This window comes from Haematobia irritans, chromosome 3, assembly GCF_050003625.1.
Source record: "Haematobia irritans isolate KBUSLIRL chromosome 3, ASM5000362v1, whole genome shotgun sequence".
Classification (NCBI taxonomy): Eukaryota; Metazoa; Arthropoda; class Insecta; order Diptera; family Muscidae; genus Haematobia; species Haematobia irritans.
In genome coordinates, this window is record NC_134399.1 from 83,683,247 (window position 1) to 83,701,585 (window position 18,339).

At 35.5% G+C, this 18,339-nt stretch overlaps 1 protein-coding gene across 3 annotated transcripts in view; it reads left to right on the forward strand.

Annotated features, from left to right (window-relative positions):
* Pkcdelta (Protein kinase C delta) overlaps positions 1–18,339 on the forward strand; it is a 134,194-nt gene that overhangs the window by 113,036 nt on the left and 2,819 nt on the right. For all 3 annotated transcript variants that reach the window (XM_075302309.1, XM_075302306.1, XM_075302307.1), the window contains 3 exons: positions 15,203–15,357; positions 15,460–15,607; positions 15,685–15,864. In XM_075302309.1, coding sequence (XP_075158424.1) covers positions 15,203–15,357; positions 15,460–15,607; positions 15,685–15,864 — 483 coding nt within the window. The remainder of the gene's footprint in view (positions 1–15,202; positions 15,358–15,459; positions 15,608–15,684; positions 15,865–18,339) is intronic.

An 18,339-nucleotide genomic window follows, 5' to 3' on the forward strand; every position in this document is an offset into this window, starting at 1 on the left:
AATGCTATTAAATTTGGAAATCGGATCAAATTTAGATATAGCTCCCATATATATGTATCTCCCGATTTCAACAAATTGGGTCATAATGTACTTATTTACTAACCGATTATCTAAGACAAAGTAAATTTTATACCCTTCACCACCCAGCAAAAAACTTTGGAAGTTCTTCCAAAGGCACAACTTTAAAAGCACTTCCAGAAAATGCACTCCCAATGATGTTCTTTAGTTTAACTACCGAGGAAGTTATTTTAATTTAATTTTTTATAACTTGGGTTTTGCGTACTCTTAATGAGTAATTTTATTTTTTTTTTTCAAATAGGTTAAAAACAGAGTAAGAATTAATAAAATGGTACAAATCATTTAAATTTTGTCGAAAAAAATGCTAAATCCAATCTGAAAAAATTGTAAATTTTTGAAAATATTTGAGGTCAAACGTTTCCGACAAGCGTTAGAATCCATTAAAAATTATAAAAAATTATAAAAATTATTTATTTGACAAAATATCACAGAATTTTTTAATTTATATCACACCTAAAGAAGTGATGCAAATTCAGTGCATCATATTTTCTTAAAACTGCGCACAGCCAATTATTTTGTGGCTCTCGTAAAATATATAAAATATCAGCCAAAGCAATTTGGATTTAGATATAGCTCTCATATACATCTTTCGTCCGATTTGCACTTATACGATCTGAAAAGCCAGAGTTTTTTTTTTTTAAATTTTGGGCAAGAATTATTTTAATAGTTTCATTAAGTATGCCAAATTTGATTGAAATCGGTTCAGATTTAGATATAGCTCCCTATATACCTTGCACCCGATTTACACTCATATGACCACTGAGTCCAAAGTTATACTCCCATTTACGTGAAACTTTGTAGAAATAGCAGAATTATTATTCTAACTATACATGTCAAATTTCGTCAAAATCGCTCTAGATTTAGATATAGCTCCGATATATATCCTTCGTCCGATTTGCACTAATATGGCCTCAAAAGACAGATTTTTGTTCTGATTTGCTTCAAATTTTGCACAAGGAGTACGTTTAATAGTATCGTTAAATGTTCCAAATTTGGTTTAAATCGGTTCAGATTTAGATATAGCTCCCATGTATATCTTTCGTCCGATTTGCCCTTATATGACCTCAAAAGCCAGAACTTTGGCCTGATTTGCTTAAAATTCTGCACAATAAGTACGCTTAATAGTATCATTAAGTGTACCAAAGCCTCCATGTATTTGTTCTTCCGGTTTATACAAATATGGCCAAAATAACTAGCCACATTTTACAGAAAATTCAGTGATGATTTCCCCATATCGTAGTCATATCCTACACACTGTAAGACTTTCCACAAAACGGTTGAGTTTTAAATAAGGTTCCAACTTATGGATACATCCGACTTTGCCTAGTAATATATCACAACCCACAATTGACCACATATCTTGGCGAGATCTAACCAATATCCTTGTAAAATCCCCATTGATAAGAAGCAAAAATTGTAAATATTACTCAAATTGTCCAATATCTCGAGTACACATGTATCGTCTAATAAATCATAAATGTTCTATTGTACAATTGCATTAAAATTGCTCTACTTTGTATTTCCCATATTTTTTACAAATATTATGTTTCATACCAGAGCGTTAGCCGATTAAAATTTTGAGTCTAGAGATTTTGTAAAAGTCTAAAACATATTGTTTTAATTTGAATGAGTTAAGTATACCATATACAAAATTTAAAAAAAATTTTTTTGGAATACATAATATAGTCGGTCCGCCCGACTTTAGACTTTACTTGTTATGCCCTGCTCCACACTGTGGAACAGGGTATTATAAGTTAGTTTTTTACTAACATTGTATTCTACCCCAGGTCATAAGGCAAATTTTAAGTTTATAGATTTTGTAGAATTCAAACAAATTTTCTCCAGATCGAGTCAGATTTACATATATGTATACGGGAATAAACCCTTTATATATAGCACTCAACATATTTGACGGATTTGATATTGTATCGAAAATGTGGATCTACAAAGTGGTATAGGGTATAATATAGTCAACCCTGGCCAACTTTAGTCTTTCCTTACTTGTTATACCCTGCTCCACACTGTGGAACAGGGTATTATAAGTTAGTGCATATGTTTGCAACACCCAGAAGGAGACGAGATAGACACATGGTGTCTTTGACAAAAATGCTCAGGGTGGGCTCCTGAGTCGATATAGCCATGTCCGTCTGTCCGTGAACACATTTTTGTAATCAAAGTCTAGGTCGCAGTTTTAGTCCAATCGACTTCAAATTTGGCACAGTATATGTTTTGGCTCAGAATAGATCCCTATTGGCTTTGGAAGAAATCGGTTCAGATTTAGATATAGCTCCCATATATATCTTTCGCCCGATATGGACTTATATGGCCCCAGAAGCCAGAGTTTTACCCTACTTTGCTTAAAATTTTGCACAAGAAGAACAATTAGTACTATAGTCATATGTGCCAAATTTTATTGAAATCGGTTCAGATTTAGATATAGCTCCCATATATATCTTTCGCCCGATATGGACTAATACGGTCCCAGAAACCAGAGTTTTACCCCAATTTGGTTGAAATTTTGCACAGGGAGTAGAATTAGCATTTTAGCTATGCGTGCCAAATTTGGTTGAAATCGGTTCAGACTTAGATATAGCTCCCATATATAGCTTTCGCCCGATTTACACTCAAATGACCACAGAGGCCAACTTGTTGCTCCGATTTAGTTGAAATTTTGCACAGGGAGTACAATTAGCATTGTAGCTATGCGTGCTAAATTTGGTTGAAATCGGTTCAGATTTAGATATATCTCCCATATATAGCTTTCGCCCGATTTACACTCATATGACCACAGAGGCCAATTTTTAACTCCAATTTAGTTGAAATTTTGCACAGGAAGTAGAATTAGCATTGTAGCTATGCGTGCCAAATTTGGTTGAAATAAGTTCAGCTTTAGATATAGCTCCCATATATACAGCTGCGCTCAAAATAATAGTAGTAGCAAATAAATTAAAGCACCATCGTGATTTAAAGTTTTTGTCGTAAAATTGGTACTGTACTCAGTGTTTTTAGGTTGCCGAACATATAGACGGGATCCTCTTCAATCATAAAGCACCATTTTTGACTCATCCATCCAATGTTCCTCCATTTCTGTACTGGGGAATGTTCCTCCATTTCTGTACTGACCAATGGAAATCCTCTTGGGCATACTTTATTCTTTTCGATACATGTTTTTTTTGAAAGGAGAGTGACTTTTATTGGACTATGGACAGCTAAATTATTTTCGTCTTTTAATTGTTTGTAAGCTAGCTTATAACCCTTTTATTTGTTTTGGAGCTTGCAAAGGGATTCTTCTTATGTCGATTTTTTTACAACAACAATAGCATCAGAAGTTCAACCAACGGTATTTTTTTATTATGCACACTCCAAACAATGATATAGTAAAAAACAAAGATAAAATAAACCTTTAGTGTAAGGAATAGAAGAAGCAGAAAAAAAGAATTCAGCACAGCACTACTATTATTTTGAGCACAACTGTATATATATGTTTTTTTTTTTTGTTTCGACACAAATGGTCAAAATACCAACATTTTCCTTGTAAAATCGCCACTGCTTACTCGAAAAGTTGTAATGACTCTAATTTTCCTAAACTTCTAATGCATATATATCGAGCGATAAATCATAAATAAACTTTTAAAAAGTTTCCTTAAAATTGCTTCAGATTTAAATGTTTCCCATATTTTTTACAAACATTGTGTTCCACCCTAGAGCATTAGCCGACTTAAATTTTGAGTCTATATATTTTGTAGAAGTCTATCAAATTCTGTCCAGATCGAGTGATATTTAAATGTAAGTATTTGGGACAACCCTTTATATATAGCCCCCAACACATTTGACGGAAGTGATATGGTATCGAAAATTTAGATCTACAAAGTGGTGCAGGGTATGATATAGTCGGCCCCGCCCGAACTTAGACTTTCCTTACTTGTTTTTTTCTACGATTGTATTTCGTTCCAGGTCGTTATCCGATTTAAATTTTAATTGTAGAGTAGAATTTGTAGAAGTGTAAAATATTTTTCAAACTCACTTCAGATTTAAATACATGTATATTCCAATTTGGACTTTTATACAACTCCCAATAAGTTTGAAACAGGTTGTATCAAAAATTTGTATCTGCAATATATGATACAATCGGCCCCAACCCACTTTCTGCTTTACTCAATTGTTATATCCTCCACAATAGGATGGGGGTATATTAACTTTGTCATTCCGTTCGTTACACATCGAAATGTTGTTCTAAGACCCCATAAAGTATATATAATCTGGGTCGTGGTGAAATTTTGAGTCGATCTGAGCATGTTCGTCTCTTGAAATAACGCTAACTTCCGAACGAAACAAGCTATCGACTTGAAACTTGGCACAAGTAGTTGTTATTGATATAGATCGGATGGTATTGCAAATGGGCCATATTGGTCCACTTTTACGTATAGGCCTCATATAAACGGACCCCGAAATTTGGCTTGCGGGGACTCTAAGAGAAGCAAATTTCATTCGATCCAGCTGAAATTTGGTACATGGGGTCAGCATATGTTCTTTAACAACCATGCAAAAATTGGTCCATATCGGTCCATAATTATACATAGCCCCCATATAAACCGATCCCCCGATTTGGCTTGCGGAGCCTCTAAGAGAAGCAAATTTCATCCGATCCGGCTGAAATTTGGTACATGGTGTGAGTATATGGTCTCTAACAACTATGCAAAAATTGGTCCATATCGGTTAATAATTATATATAGCCCCCATATAAATCGATCCCCCGATTTGGCTTGCGGAGCCTCTAAGAGAAGCAAATTTCATCCGATCCGGCTGACATGGTGTTAGTATATGGTCTCTAATGACCATGCAAAAATTGGTCCACATCGGTCCATAATTATATATAGCCCCCATATAAACCGATCACCAGATTTGACTTCCGAAGCCTCTTGGAAGACCAAAATTCATCCGATTTGGTTGAAATTTGGTACGTGAAGTTAGTATACGGCATCCAACAACCATGCAGGAATTGGTTCATATCAGGCCATAATTAGGTCCATATCGGTCTATAGTTATATATAGGTATCAGATAAATCGATCACCAATCACACAAAAATTGGTCCATAATTAAATATAGCCCCCATATAAGCGATCCCCATATTTCAATTCTGGCTCTCTACCACATATGGACTAACTCACAATTTAGAAAACGATGTTAAGAAGTTTTAAGATACAACATCCCAAGTAATTGGATTGTGGATGACAGTCTTTAGTATAAGTTTCTATGCAATCTATGGTGGAGGATACATAAGATTCGGCCTGGCCGAACTTACGGCCGTATATAAAGGGTGATTCTTTTGAGGTTAGGATTTTCATGCATTAGTATTTGACAGATCACGTGGGATTTCAGACATGGTGTCAAAGAGAAAGATGCTCAGTATGCTTTGACATTTCATCATGAATAGACGAACGATCTGCCACAACGTCGAATTTTCAGTGAATGGGCCCTAGAAAAGTTGGCAGAAAATCCGCTTTTTTATCGACAAATTTTTTTCAGCGATGAGGCTCATTTCTGGTTGAATGGCTACGTAAATAAGCAAAATTGCCGCATTTGGAGTGAAGAGCAACCAGAAGCCGTTCAAGAACTGCCCATGCATCCCGAAAAATGCACTGTTTGGTGTGGTTTGTACGCTGGTGGAATCATTGGACCGTATTTTTTCAAAGATGCTGTTGGACGCAACGTTACGGTGAATGGCGATCGCTATCGTTCGATGCTAACAAACTTTTTGTTGCCAAAAATGGAAGAACTGAACTTGGTTGACATGTGGTTTCAACAAGATGGCGCTACATGCCACACAGCTCGCGATTCTATGGCCATTTTGAGGGAAAACTTCGGAGAACAATTCATCTCAAGAAATGGACCGGTAAGTTGGCCACCAAGATCATGCGATTTGACGCCTTTAGACTATTTTTTGTGGGGCTACGTCAAGTCTAAAGTCTACAGAAATAAGCCAGCAACTATTCCAGCTTTGGAAGACAACATTTCCGAAGAAATTCGGGCTATTCCGGCCGAAATGCTCGAAAAAGTTGCCCAAAATTGGACTTTCCGAATGGACCACCTAAGACGCAGCCGCGGTCAACATTTAAATGAAATTATCTTCAAAAAGTAAATGTCATGGACCAATCTAACGTTTCAAATAAAGAACCGATGAGATTTTGCAAATTTTATGCGTTTTTTTTTTTTTTTTAAAGTTATCAAGCTCTTAACAAATCACCCCTTGTTTTAATTTGAAATATATACGTGAAGTGGAACAAAGTCAGATAGACAAAGACATTGTGAATTCTCCTTCTGTTTCCTAATTATGTTCATATACAAATTCCACACTACCACGCTTGAATTCCATCATGTAGAACTTTATTTCTGAATTCAATAGACCAAAATTCTTTTGTATGCTTCTAAGTAATAAAATGAACTATCGCTGGACTAAATTTATCAGCTGTCAGTCCACGTTTAGATGTTTAGAAATGATAGCAACTTGAAGTTGATTGCAATACATATCAGTCACACTGATAATTACCAAGATCCGATAATTACGAAATGTGTCATAGATTTTTACGGCCTTAAAAAATATAAATTACGTCAGGTAAAAATGGCGACTTCCCTCAAGAAGTCAAATAGGTGATGTCTCAGTGTGAGAGCTATATCGAAAAGTGGACCTATATGTACTAAATTAAACATCGCTACTTACCGACACTACTAGACTTCAAGTTCAAGCAAATCGAAAGAAAGTTGCGGCCCTCACGAATTCAGATCGAGAAATCGGTCTATATGGAGGCTATATAAAAACATGGACCTATATATTCAATTTTTACATATGTCTTTATGGAGATCGTCTTAGAATTATACCATGATAAAGAATACACTTTATACAGTCGGAAATCGATATTTCGCTATGTTTCAAACGGAATGCCAAACTCAGTATACCCCATCAGCATTCTATGGTATAAAAACGACATGGCGAAACAAACTAAATAGAATATTTAATATCTCTACTACGTTTCGATTGGGCAGATAATTCCAGATGAACTCATTTTTCGTAACAATCAACAGAAAATGAGTATATTCATAGTTTGGAACAACTACCATTTTTCTATTCCAATATCGTTTTTATTTTCAGACAAAAATTTTCAAGAAATACATATCCCCAAAACCTATAAACAATTTAAACGCCAATATGTTAAATAAACAATTTCAAAATTTTAAACTCGACAAATCGACCTTTGTTTTCAATACAACCGCATTACACCTGCCTACTTTTTTGTCTGACACGCGTAGATCTATAAGAACATATAGCACACACAAAACATACAAAAAAAGAAACCACCTCTACTGAAAGACCCCAAACTAAAGGTAAAATTATTTAAATTTAATTTAAAATGACCATCAATGAATCTATTTTCAATTTAGCCATGTAAGAGCTATGGCAAAATGAAGACTCATTCATTTGTTCTTCAATCGTTGTGGGGAGAGTCCTACATAGTGATCAGAACATAGGCAGTTCCTACCGCCACCGCATTTAGTCTGCCGAACGTCAGTGACCATTTTATGGATCAGGGTACATATCAAAATTTGTACTAGATTTCTAATGGGATTAGTTCACATTCTCACTATGAGAACATGGTCTACTACCTGCTACCTAGGCACGCACGCATTTTTTATTCAACAACAAATTCTTGTTTCACTCGTGCCCCGTGATGTGAAGTGTGTGTGTGTGTGTGTGCAATGTAAAAATGTCCGATATCCACCTACAATTTTGCCTTTTGGCATCGATACCTAGCAACGATCTACGTTGTCATCGTTGTGGGGGTTTGCAATCACATATCGATGGCGTAACTAACAATAGCACTATGCTAAAATTTTATTACGTTGAAAGCTAGACAATCAACAATCGCCACAATACGAAACCATATGATCGATCAGATGGACGGACAAATAAAATCAAAGTTTTATTTAGGTTGTATCTTTTACATAAAATGCTCTTTGATAATTTGCGATTTTTATATTCACTTTTTATTTAATTCACACAAAAAAAAAAAAACAACACAGACGGACAGATATGGGTGGGTCATCAGTATAATTGTGGGAGGATATACACCGATAGCCTTTAATGTTTGTAACATGTCGGTAGAATCAGAAACTATTTGGCAACTATGTGATTTAGACACTTTTCTGTCACGTCCGCATGTCGTTTTTCTTTTATCTTCCGTTATCGGAAAGTTAAAAATAGAAATCAAAGTTTAAATTAGTAAATATATTGCCAATAGATTTAAATAAATAAAGAATTAAAATTATTCGATTCGATTTAATGAATGTTAGAGCATTTACAATTAAATAAAATGTTGCTTTTAATTAAATTAATCACAATAAATAAAATAAAATAAAATAAAATAAAATAAAATAAAATAAAATGAAATAAAATAAAATAAAACAACATTAAATAAAATAAAATTAATTAAGAAATATAAAATAAAAATAAATTTAATTAATCTTAAATTGGGAGCAGAGAATGAAGCCGCCAAGTCGCGCCTCCGTCTATTTTTTTATTATATACCAATATAGTAAAATATTTTAAATAATATTAAAGAATTTCACGTATATATATTTAAATGAATGCAATTGAATGGTAATATTAACAATATCTAAAAATAAAACATTTTGAATAAAATTTATGTAAATTAAATAATTTATCTCTAATAAAGAAAATCACTTAATTTCATAAATAAAAACTTAAATAATAAAAACTATTTTATTACATTTACGGTCATTTTCTTATAAGATAAGTGGGTCTAATAAGAATATAAAGTTAGCAGATTTTTTTTTAATTTACTACCACGTCATTAATTAATTGATAATTTATATACCAATAATTTTAGCTTATTATGTTAGTGGAATATAAATTCCTTTAATTGATGTTATTGATGTACGTCGGACGGTATTGCAAATGGGCGACATATATCCGCCATATAAACCGATCCCCAGATTTGACCTCCGGAACCTCTTGGAGGAGCAAAATTCATCCGACCCGTTTGAAATTGGGTACGAGGTGTTAGTATATTATGGTATAACCACAATGCAAAAATTGGTCCATATCGGTCTATAATTAGGTTAGGTTAGGTTAGGTTAAAGTGGCAGCCCGATTAAGTTACAGGCTCACTTAGACTATTCAGTCCATTGCGATACCACATTTAACTAAAAGTACCTATTATATAGTTAACGTTTAAGTTAACGTTTTCCAGCTCCGCCAGTAATCTGAAACTATGTTATATGCCCCTAAAATATGCTTACGCCTTACACAAAATGCAGGATACTCACACAAGAGGTGTTTAATTTTTTCCTTTTCCTCCGCATCATGACAGCTCATACAATAGTCATTATACTTCGCACCAATAGTTTTTGCAAAATCGCCTATCAGGCAGCGACCAGTTATAGCAGATATCAGGAGTGACATCTGACGTCTTGAGAACACTAGCATATCTAGTGTGCGGTTCAAGTTTAAATGGGGCCATATTTTCTTGGTGTCGTTACAACCCTTGCAATTCTCCCATCGAACATTTGCCATCATGACAGCCTTCTCACGCAGTAAGAGCTTGCAGGTAGCCAGAGACATACCAACAGATTCTAGTTCACCTGGAATATGTAAGGTAGTTCCTAGCCTTGCTAACTCAGCCGCTTCGCAGTTCCCCGGTATGTTCTTATGGCCAGGCACCCATATTAGGTGAATATTGTACTGCTCAGCCATCTCATTGAGAGATTTATATATCTTTTATTCCCCGGGGTCTGTGTACACCACGCCTCACTGTTGGGAATTAGAGTTTCAAACTTTTTGTCGAAAGGTGGTTTCGCCAGTGTGTAATCCACTACGTTAGGCACATCTGGCATTATTTTGAGGACCGAACTGTGACCGTCCATTTTTTCCGAGCACAGAGATAGCTCGCGCAACCGCACAGCCGTTGTTGCAGCTGACTGTTTGCCCAAAATGTCTAAAGGCAATAGATGCAGCATGACATTAAGGGAATCTGTTCCTGTCTTAATGAATGCACCTAAGATGCACAAGCACGCCATACGCTGAACTTTATTTAAACCTGTCGGTTGCTGAAGTGCCGGTCACCAGACTACAACACCATATAGCATTATAGGTCCAACCAATTTTCGGTTTTGGTCCCCACTTTTTTCCTATTGTCTTTTTGCACGAGTACAAAGCTATCGTGGCTTTTCTCGCTCTTTCTTCAATATTAAGCTTAAAGTTCAGCTTCCTGTCCAAAATAACGCCAAGGTATTTTGCACACTCACCAAAGGGAATTCCAATACCCCCTAAGGATATGGGCTTAACCGTGGGAGTTTTGCGATCTTTGCAGTACATGACTAATTCTGTCTTGGCAGGATTTACTCCAAGACCATTCTCTTTCGCCCATTTCTAAGACATCCGTAGGGCTCTTTGTATAACATCTCTGATTGTGGATTTGAATTTTCCCCTGACTGCTAGAGCCACATCGTCTGCGTATGCCACCACTTTTATCCTTTCTTTTTCTAGGGAAACCAGAAGGTTGTTTATAGCAACATTCCAAAGAAGAGGTGATAGAACTCCTCCTTGGGGAGTGCCTCTGTTCACATACCTTTGTATGTTTGCTTGTCCTAGTGTGGCTGAAATACGTCTCCTTATTAGCAGTTCGTCTAGCAGCCTAAGTATACCTGGATCGACATTCAGAGTTGCCAGTTCATTTAATATCGAGCTCGGGTGGACGTTATTGAATGCCCCCTCGATGTCTAGTAACGCCACGATTGTGTACTCATTGACAGATAGTGAGCTTTCGATAAAGCTGACTAGTTCATGCAAAGCGGTCTCAGTAGACCTGCCCTTCGAGTATGCATGCTGTCGTTTTGAGAGCAAACTTGAATCGACACTAGTTCTAAGATAAATGTCTATCATCCTCTCCAGAGTCTTAAGTAGGAATGAAAACGACTTTTGTTTCCCTCCACATTTCTTGAATATATGCTAAGTTTATACATCCTTTATATATCACCGTCAACCAAGGGATAATTCTGTCAGTCACTGCTTGTAACTCCGCCGGAGTAATTCCATCAGGTCCGGGGGATTTGAATGACCCAAAGCTATTTAACGCCCATTTTATTCTAGATTCCGATACAATTTCCTCGATAGGAAATGACCGCTGAGCCACTATAGCACCGCCAGGTTCAACCGTCTGAAATGTGTGTCCAATAGTACCTCCAGCGTCTCCTCGCTGGACGTTGTCCAATTGCTCTCCGATGTTTTAATGAAACCTGGAGCGGAGTTAGCGGATGCTAGTACCTTCCGTAGTCTGGAAGCCTCGGACGTATTCTCAATACTGCTGCAGTAAACATTCCAAGAGTTATGCTGAGCCTTTATATATAGACCCCATTTCAACTGATCTCCAGATTTGACCTCCGGAGCCTCTTGGAGGAGCAAAATTCATCCGATTCGTTTGAAATTTGGTACATTGTCCTAGTATATGGCCGGTAACAACAATGCCAAACTTGGTCATGCCATGTCGGTCTATAGTTATATATAGCCCCCAGATAAACCGACCCCCAATCACACAAAAATTGGTCCATATCGGTTCATAATTGTATATAGCTCTCATATAAAGCGACCCCCATATTTCAATTCTGGATTTTAATTACCGCTCAAAACTTCATATAGGTTCGTAATTATTTGTAGACTTCCCTATATATGCCGGTCAAGAACTGAATTATATATGTATGTAATCTACTGTTTTTGTCTAATATATACCACGTATGGACGAACTTACAATTTAGAAGACGATGTTAAGAAGTTTAAATACACCTTGCTATCGGTAAATATTACAACAGCCCAGGTAATTCGATTGTGGATGACAGTCTTTAGTAAAAGTTTCTACACTATTTATGGTAAAGGATACATAAGTTTCGGCCTAGCTGTATATACTTGTTTTTAGTTTATTTTTACTTTACGATAAGGACGAATTTCGTAGTTAATGATTAAAAAATGTCAGTTAATTTAATTAATTTTGAAATTTGGAATACAATTCAGTTCAATTTTTGCACGAGATAGTTTATTTTCCCATAACATAGTTTACTTTTTTTTCTGTGTATTTAAATGTTCATAAACCGTCTACAAATTCTATGTCTACCGCCTATAGCGCCAAAATAATTTCTTTCATTCACATTTAAGCCACAATGCATAGTGTGTGTGTGTTCGTATGTGTGTGAATTTTCATTGACACATATATTTCACACATTAAATGCCATAGACCAAAGCGAAAAGACAGCACAATTTAATTGTTTATGACATTGTAGGTGAAAATCAAGTCAAGTGCATAGGTGATTTTGACAATAGATGCTTTGTGTTGTGTCTGTTCCACAAATAGCAAACATAACAACTTTTACAATAACCAAAAAAAAAATACAGAAAAACACTGATAATACACATTTTGTATTATATTTTTGTGAGTAGTATTCGGTTACTCAACTTGGATATATGTACTTTATTTATAGACTATTTAATAGTAGTCAAGTGTATTTAGCAAATTGTTAGTTTCTACTAAACTTTAAGGCTTCGACTGGCATATATTATACTTGGAATGAGTCATTTGGCAATGCTTCGAATGATGTATGGTCGATATGGATATGAATGGTGGCTGAAATGTATTACAAGCAACCTCAGGTTGGTTTACAATTGATAGCAACCTGAAGTTGGTTGGTGGCAACAGATAGATTTGTTCCCGTGACAATTCATTTTATAGTTTGTTAGGTTACAAAAGCATTTTTATCAAGTGCATTCAGAAATAAAGTTATTCGTAATTCTTAGTTCTATAAGTTTTATAATTATGCTCGGTGTCTGTTGTTTTATTTTTATTTATTAACTTTATTCCATATTTCGACCCCACTCGGTGGTCATCATCTGGAATATTCTACAAAATAACATCGTGATTGAATTCAAGTGTGATGACGTTTTATTTGGGTAGAAAACCACAAGTGGCTAATGTTAGTTAATAAATATTTTGTTTTTCGTACCATTGTTCATCATCGCGAAACTGGCAGTATTGCGTTGCCTCCAAAAGTGAAAAGTGGATTAAAAAAAATCGTTAAGAACACCAGAATTAATCCGAAAAGTGAAGGGCATATTTGATCGAAATCCAAGCTTCAGTGGTGCTCATGCACTCAGAGATGGATCACCTCAAACATATTCCAAGAGCAAACTGTTATTTTTGGATGGTGACCATGTAACATTTTTGTCGCAACCATGTTATTTTCTCGAAAATTATGTATCTGTTTTCGCAAACCATTTTATGTTTGGCGAGAACACAACATTTTTACGATAAACATGTTACGTGGTCACCATCCAAAAATAACATTTTGCTCTTGAAACATGGTTGAGGTGATCATATTTCTTCTCTGCATGTGAACTGCATTCGTGAGAATGCAGTTTCTAATGAAAAATGAGCTTGGAAGCCACTAGCAGGTGCAAAAACAGTTAGACTGGAGAGATCTAAGAAGTAACTTCACGTGCAAATTTGGGTTTCTCCGATGAGAATCCTTAACTCTCGATGGAACATCCTCTTCTCATTCATCGACCCTGAGGTCAACATAAATGTTAAATATTATGGGGAAAATGTCCTAAAGGCAGTATCATAGTCCTGAGCAAACAAAAATTTCGGCCGCAGGCCATGGTCATTCCAACAGGACTCATCACTATCGCACTCAGCAGAATGTTTTTGGAACAATCTGGTTGGTTCAACAAAAGAAAATAGTGGAGAAGGTTCAGTGGTTTAAACGAGAAGTGTCCATAAGTAATAGGTACTTTTTGTTAAATGTGGTATCACAATGGACTGAATAGTCTAAGTGAGCCTGAAACTTAATCGGGCTGTCACTTTAACCTATCGCACTCAGCAAAGGACGTTCCTCTATTCATTTCTAATGCAAAATGGCCTCCAAAATCCGGGACATGTTGGTGGTCATTGTGTAGTAGAAATTAATAGTGGAACGTCTTTTTGGCATGCTGAGTGGATGCGGGGCATTTTGGAGAATAAACTTGGCCCTAAAAAATACCAAAGTTTCGATCATCAGAGCCAATTTCGTGCAGCCTGTAACTGCTTTGTCGGCCTTTGAAGACTATAATTCTTGGAAAGAATAGTCAATTCGTACAAATCTAAACTCATTCTAAAATTTGATTATGTTGCCGAATTTTTTTGCTTTTTTTGCCGGAGCCTCTTACGTTGTGTTTGATATGGCCTCCAACAATCCTACTAAAATTGAGTACTAATCACGCAAAAATTGGTCCATATCGTTCATAGTTATATATAGCCCCTTTATGAACTGTCCTCCCATATTTCGCTTCTGGCTCTCTGATTAATTATTTATAGACTCCGCTATATATACGGCTCAAGAACTGAATTATATAGGTATTTATTCTAAACTGACAATTTAGAAGACGCTCATAAGAAGATAAGATATCTTGGCATCGGTAAGTGTTACCACAACCCAAGTAATTCGATTGTGGATTACAGCTTTTAGTAGAACTTTCTACGCAATCCATAGTGGAGTGTACATAAGATTCGGCCTGACCGAACTTTCTGCCGTATATACTTGTTTTTAACTGACTTAGTTTTTGGAGTTTGATTAACAAGTTAATTGTATCAATTAATGTTATAATTAAAAATTTAATTAACTTAATTTTCCTATCATGATTAAAAACCTATGCTAATTGTATCAATTAATTTATTAATTGGTGATATTTTTTCTGTGTAGACAGGGTCTGTGAATCTTAGATTCGATTAGGTTTTAAGCTCACCTTTTCCATGTTTCTAAACGAAAGCGATCCTCTTTTTCATAGCTGAGACCGAACGACGTTACACATAAGTGAGGATTGGAAACACTGCAAAACTTTCCCGCGTCTAAACCGGGATTGAATCCATGACCCTTCTTATATGTGGTTCTTCGTGTAATCCCCATTAGTAAGATCTAAATGGCTCCAATGGTTAGGGTTTCGTTCTTTGTTTCTTATAAGATCGATAATTTTTTTCTATCGTTTTACACTTAATTAATAAATATTCTTAAATTTGTTTTCAATTTCAGAGCCATTTGTTCTTTGTGATGGAGTACCTTAATGGTGGCGATTTAATGTTTCACATACAGGAAAGTGGACGCTTTACAGAGGAAAGAGCCCGCTTTTATGGTGCTGAAATTATATCAGGACTGAAATTCTTACATAAAAAGGGCATTATATATAGGTAAAATAAATAAAAAATAAACACGTTTACATTATTATATACATTATTCTTCAATTGTTATTTATTTATATTTTTCATAATTTAAATGTCTTACGTTTACAGAGATCTCAAATTGGATAATGTTCTACTTGATTATGAAGGACATGTACGTATTGCTGATTTTGGCATGTGTAAATTACAAATTTATTTGGATAAAACAGCTGATAGTTTCTGTGGTACACCAGATTATATGGCGCCTGAAATTATTAAGGTATTAATCGATAAACAAATTTTTCATGTTTTGGTAAAATAATTGTAAGCTGTTTTTTTTTTTGCCTTCGTAATTAGGGCGAAAGTTATAACCAAAATGTCGATTGGTGGTCCTTTGGCGTTTTATTATATGAAATGCTTATTGGTCAATCACCATTTAGTGGTTGTGATGAAGATGAACTATTTTGGTCGATATGTAATGAAATTCCATGGTTCCCAGTTTATATATCAGCTGAGGCGACAAGCATACTAAAAGGGGTAAGTAAGGAAAACTAAAGATTTATATCTACATACATAGTATATTAGGGTCAGTCGTAGTTTACTTTGTATTCCTACTATTATTGTTTTCCGTTTTTAACACGTTATCACACTCAAAAAAAAACTGAAGTCAATAGGAAAGAAAATTTAACCTACATTATCATTCCTACATTTTAAGCCACTGAATTACAAACGACGATATATATAATCTAGAGGTATTTTAAGATCACAAAGAGGTATTTTAAGATCACAAATAGGTGTGTATCAAATGGGGTGTATCGGTCGATATTTTGATGTAGCCCCCATATAGACCGATCTCCCGACTTTACTTCTTGGGCTTCTAATATCCGTAGTTTTTATCCAATTTGCCAGAAAGTGGAACTCTATAGGTATTTTAGCACCATCAAAAGGTGTGCCGAAAATGGTGCTTATCGGTCCTTTTTTGGGTATAGCCCCCATATAGACTGAGATCATGACTATACTTCTTGTACTTCTAGAATTCGTAGTTTTTACCCAATTTGCCTGAAATTGGAATTCTAGAGGTATTTGAGGACCATTAAGAGGTGTGTCGAACATGTTCAGTATAGGTTCATGTTTTGATATAGCCACCATATAGACCTACCTCCGGAATTTATTTCTAGTACTTCTAGAATCCGGCTGAACACAAAATGGTCAGCTGAATATGGTGTGTGTCGACCCATGTTTTGGTATAGCCCCCACATAGACCGATCTCTCGATTTAACGCCTAGAAACCGTTTTTATCCGATTTGCTCGAAAATGTAAATATACTTGTTTTATAGACCCTAAAAATATGTATCGCATTTAGTTTTGCCGATCCATTTGGTAAGGCATCGATATAGTCCGATTTCTCTTCTTGAGGTTACACCCAAAGAAAAAATATTTTCCTCCAGAATGAAATTTTAGACAAACGAAATTACCCTTTCGTATAAAGTATTTTCGTTTAGAGCAAATTAATCCGAATTTTTGATAAGCAATTCAACGATTGTCTCCAAAATTTGTGTCAAAAGGAAACTTTGCTTGTCTAAAATTTCGTTTCTCAGAAAAGAAAACTCTACTTTAAGTGTATAGCAGGCGCACTGCTCATGAAAATTCCTTGAAACTGAAAGTACAATTTCCAGATTTTACTACTCGTTATCATTTAAATAATGGCGGTAAAAAGATTTAAGATTTCAAATGAAGGCGTTTTTTCATCATTTGCACGATATGTTTATGATTCCTCTACAACTCAAATAAAATTGGTTCTTATAAATCCAGAATCTGATCTAGTCTTCATAGGTAGAATCTTTAAATTTATCTTTGGGAATCGTACTGGATGAACTGATTTGCTTGGGAGAATATTTGTCATCAAACCCCCTGAAATCTTATATATTATCAAGTAACCCGCTACGACGAACAGTTTTCAAAGTAAACTATTATATTTGATTCATGGTGGTGGGTATTTAAGATTCGGCCCGGCCGAACTTACTGCTGCATATATACTTGTTTTAAAACGTTTTGTACTTGAAACATAGCAAAATTTGTATTTGTAGTCGAGCCTGATTTTCAATATTGAAGTTGTAATTAACACATTTTTAAAGGATAAAACAGCAAGAAAACAAGTATATACGGCCGTAAGTTCGGTCAGGCCGAATCTTATGTACCCTCCACCATGGATTGCGTAGAAACTTCTACGAAAGACTGTCATCCACAATCGAATTACTTGGGTTGTGGTATCTTAAAACTTCTTAACATCGTTTTCTAAATTGTGAGTTAGTCTATACGTGATATATATTAGACAAAAAATTTATGTATAGGTAAGTCTACAAATAATTACGAATCGACATGGAAATTGAAATATGGGGGTCGCTTATATGGGGGCTATATACAATTATGAACTTGATATGGACCAATTTTTGTGTGATTGTGGATCGATTTATCTGAGGGCTATATATAACTATAGACCGATAAGGACCTAGTTAGGCATGGTTGTTTACGGCCATATACTAGCACAATGTACCAAATTTCAACTCGGATGATATTTGCTCCTCCACGAGGCTCCAAAACCAAATCTCGGGATCGGTTTATATGGTGGCTATATATGATTATGGACTGATATGGACCACTTTTGGCATGTTTGTTAAATATCATATACTACCACCACGTACCAAATTTCAACCAGATCGGATGAATTTTGCTTCTCCAAAAGGCACAGGAGGTCAAATCTGGGGATCGGTTTATATGGGGGCTATATATAATTATGGACTGATATGTACCAATTCCTGCATGGTTGGTGGATACCATATACTAACATCACGTACCAATTCAACCGTATCGGATCAATTTTGCTCTTCCAAGGGGCTCCGGAGGTCAAATCTGGTGATCGGTTTATATGGGGCCTATATATAATTATTGACCGATTTCGACCAATTTTTGCATGGGTGTTTGAGGCCATATATTAACACCATGTACCAAATT